At 37.1% G+C, this 4,131-nt stretch overlaps 1 protein-coding gene across 1 annotated transcript; it reads right to left on the reverse strand.

The window, feature by feature from the left end:
* Window positions 1-492: 492 nt before the first annotated feature.
* On the reverse strand, window positions 493-4,131 carry LOC108358512 (uncharacterized). Its single transcript, XM_017609892.1, has 2 exons — window positions 3,274-4,131; window positions 493-1,097 (listed from the first exon to the last, which is right to left on the reverse strand). The coding sequence occupies exons 1-2, from the start codon at window positions 3,515-3,517 to the stop codon at window positions 493-495; spliced, it is 849 nt and encodes a 282-aa protein (XP_017465381.1). The 5' UTR covers window positions 3,518-4,131.

Raw genomic sequence — 4,131 nt, forward strand, 5'->3', positions numbered from 1 at the left:
CTACAGCGGAAATAGACGACACGCCATTTTTTTAAATAAAATTAATTGGTGCTCGTTTGTATGTACATACATATGTAAATGCATGTGTGTGCACCTTTCTATTAATATCGTTGAATTATTTTAATATCTATTGCAAAATTTTATTCAGACAGGACTAAAAAGTAGAAAATAAATAATATAAAAAAAACTTTTTAATATACAACGCTTTTATAAATGGACTAAAAAGTAGAAAATAATATTTCTCAGTCCCATAGAATTTGTTTTGATAACTTTTGATTTTGAAATTTTAGCAAAAGTCATTATAAACAATCTATGAAATTGAAAATGAAAAGCGTGGGGCGCATGTAATACACTTGAATTGATATGAAAAGTAATACATGTATGTATGTATGTGGGTATATGAATAACGACCGCTTAAAATCGATTTCCAATATTAAAGAAATTATGCATATTAGGCGGGGAAATTTCGCTACAGGGCAAATATAATTTAAACTAAATGTTATCGCTAACAAAAATTAAGTCTAAGATCTGATTTAGACTATTAGAGAACCCATTGACTTGTGGTAAATCGATTCTTAATAAATTATCAACTAAGTAGGACTCGGTATTACTGCTAATATTAGATGGAGTTAAATACATGTTGTTGTGAAAATAGGTCCACGTAATATTGCTAAGGTTAAAGTCCCCTAAAACACATAACTGGTGAGCACTAATTTCCGATTGTAGAGCAATAATGTTATCGACATGAGTACAATAAATGCAGTCCTCACTGGCTGGCGGAATATAAGATGCGCAGAGGTATAGCAATCCGGAGGCACCTTTCAGTCGCACACAAAGCTGATCAAGCATGGAATCGGTGCATTTTAATGCTACTGAAGACGCTTGAAGTTCACAACGGGAGGCAATTAGCATGCCCCCACCTCTACAGCAACCAGTTTTTACGGCATCTCGATCCTTACGGAAAACGTCATAGCGGTTCAGATCAAAAAACTCAGCATCGAAAATTTTTTCATTAAGCCACGTCTCGATAATGACAAATACGTCATAGTCCAATTGCGAACTCAGCAGGCGCATATCTTCTGACTTTGTTCTTAAACCTGAGGCATTGTGAAAGTATATTTTAATAGATTTGCGGTCATTAGAAGCCGGCTCCGCTAAGCTGTTTGATGATCGGGCAATGTTTTCTCGAAAAAAACGAAACGGACGAACGGCCACATTGACAGGCCAGAGGTCTGAGCTTAATATAGATTCAAATGAGTACTCAGGAACACCTAGTTTGAAATTTATTCTTTTCAAGTCAGCATCAGGTGTACCTTTTTTTACCAGCTTGTAGCAAGACATACTATTTTTATTGACATTTGAGTGCTTTGCGACATAGTCAATAATATTATTCTCCGTGACTGATTTTGAGAAGGAAGATCAATGCAACCACTTGAGTCGAACTGCAACCTCCAACTCAATATTTGAATCAGCGCCCCAAACAGTCTTCTTATTTAAGTTTATACGCTTTTTTTCTCCACTGTGGGCCACTGTGCACCATTACTTGGTATAGGTGCCTTAACACCAACACTATGATTGTTATTAACAGCAGCAGCACCAGCAACCCCAACATCAGCGTTCTTGTCAATAACAGGCGTAGCGGGCAGTGCATTGAAAACATGAGTAGCATCCGTGCTAATAGTTGCCGACTCATGTGCAGCATTAGAAGACAAAGGCACAGCTTTGATATTTGTAACCAGTGTGACCGTTTTGATCCAAGTGGATCAAAACTGATACATTTTTCGATGAATTTTGGAGAGATACTTTTTTTCAATTTTGATACTTTTCCAAATCAAAAAAATCTGTAAATTGTTATGCATTACAGAACATGTCGTGCACCTGTGGCAACGTGCATCCAAAAGTTCATTGTCGTTCTCTGAACGAACCTTTCATGTATTGTGATTCATGGTCCATGTCAAAACACGTCAAAATGTGAACAAACGAACAATATCATAGCGTTGCATTTTTTTTTATTTTCGCTATGTTCAATAACAAAAATTAGGGATTGGTACTCGGCAATTCGGTGCTCGGTAAGGCCCTGTTTCCACAGGAAAACACCAATGTCGTGATAACCATGTCACAAAATATATTTCCAATGGATACCTTATTGCTTGGCATCTATTGCATAGTTTGACAGCCATATTTTCACTTGACAGAAAGCGTGCTGGTGGTTATATCGATGAAATATTAATATTAAATCAAAATAATAATCTGTATTTTCAGTTGACAGAAAGCGTGCTGGTGGTTATATCGATGAAATATTAATATTAAATCAAAATAAGGATCTGTTCCCTATTGGATTATTTATGACAACGTTTTAGGAAGTTATTCAGTAAGTTTGTTTAAGATTTAAATGTTTTTTAACACCGAAATTGGGATAATTTTGTCTGGCGGCGTCATGCGGCAAATGCTTATACATATCTAGACATCAAAGTGCCCACACACAACAGTTGGTAGGCAATAAAAATTGCAAGGTGTAACTGCAACTGAAAATGCGCAAATCACACTCGGGAAATACTTTCAACTTGCTCGTGCAATAAATGTTAAATTGTTTTGGAAAATGGTTTTTCATAAAAATTATTGGTTTTATTCCATATTGATGCTTTGATACTTAAAGGAAAAAAAAGTGATACATATTGATACATTTTAAGTTTCTTTTCTGCTACAATTTTTCACAAGCCCGCGGTCACACTGTTTGTAACATTGGCATAGGTACGAGTAATATTGGCATTAGGAGTCATACGCTTCGCTGGCATAACAGGTGAGAGAGCCGCATTGGTCACTGTTCGCTTTCCATTGCCATTAGCAGGTGGTGCAACAGTTGGATTGGGCAGCGGAGAAGCACTTTGGGAAACAGCGTCAGCAGAGAAACGGCTTATACTCTCACAATTGTTGTCATTGTCGACAGCAACAACGTTAGAACTCACAACAGCACTTTTGATGACATTTAGTTCGGCAGCTAAGGCTTTAATGCTAGAAGCGTTGTTGTTGCCAATGGCGATATTTTGTGTGGTTGAATTTATTTCAGTTTTTAATAATTCTATCTGCACATAAATATCGTTGAATTTCGCACCAAGAACATTTAACACTTTTTCGAAGCCTTGCTTTTGCATGTTTAGAGCCGAATCGAAAGCTTGGCAAATCGATTTAGATGTATCTATACACGTAGAGCACAAATAGCAAATATGGCGATTGAGATTAATCAATCCAAGANTTCTGACTTTGTTCTTAAACCTGAGGCATTGTGAAAGTATATTTTAATAGATTTGCGGTCATTAGAAGCCGGCTCCGCTAAGCTGTTTGATGATCGGGCAATGTTTTCTCGAAAAAAACGAAACGGACGAACGGCCACATTGACAGGCCAGAGGTCTGAGCTTAATATAGATTCAAATGAGTACTCAGGAACACCTAGTTTGAAATTTATTCTTTTCAAGTCAGCATCAGGTGTACCTTTTTTTACCAGCTTGTAGCAAGACATACTATTTTTATTGACATTTGAGTGCTTTGCGACATAGTCAATAATATTATTCTCCGTGACTGATTTTGAGAAGGAAGATCAATGCAACCACTTGAGTCGAACTGCAACCTCCAACTCAATATTTGAATCAGCGCCCCAAACAGTCTTCTTATTTAAGTTTATACGCTTTTTTTCTCCACTGTGGGCCACTGTGCACCATTACTTGGTATAGGTGCCTTAACACCAACACTATGATTGTTATTAACAGCAGCAGCACCAGCAACCCCAACATCAGCGTTCTTGTCAATAACAGGCGTAGCGGGCAGTGCATTGAAAACATGAGTAGCATCCGTGCTAATAGTTGCCGACTCATGTGCAGCATTAGAAGACAAAGGCACAGCTTTGATATTTGTAACCAGTGTGACCGTTTTGATCCAAGTGGATCAAAACTGATACATTTTTCGATGAATTTTGGAGAGATACTTTTTTTCAATTTTGATACTTTTCCAAATCAAAAAAATCTGTAAATTGTTATGCATTACAGAACATGTCGTGCACCTGTGGCAACGTGCATCCAAAAGTTCATTGTCGTTCTCTGAACGAACCTTTCATGTATTGTGATTCATGGTCCATGT

This window comes from Rhagoletis zephyria, unplaced genomic scaffold (assembly GCF_001687245.7).
Source record: "Rhagoletis zephyria isolate East Lansing unplaced genomic scaffold, Rhagoletis_zephyria_1.1 Rzeph_scaffold_00265, whole genome shotgun sequence".
Taxonomy (NCBI): Eukaryota; Metazoa; Arthropoda; class Insecta; order Diptera; family Tephritidae; genus Rhagoletis; species Rhagoletis zephyria.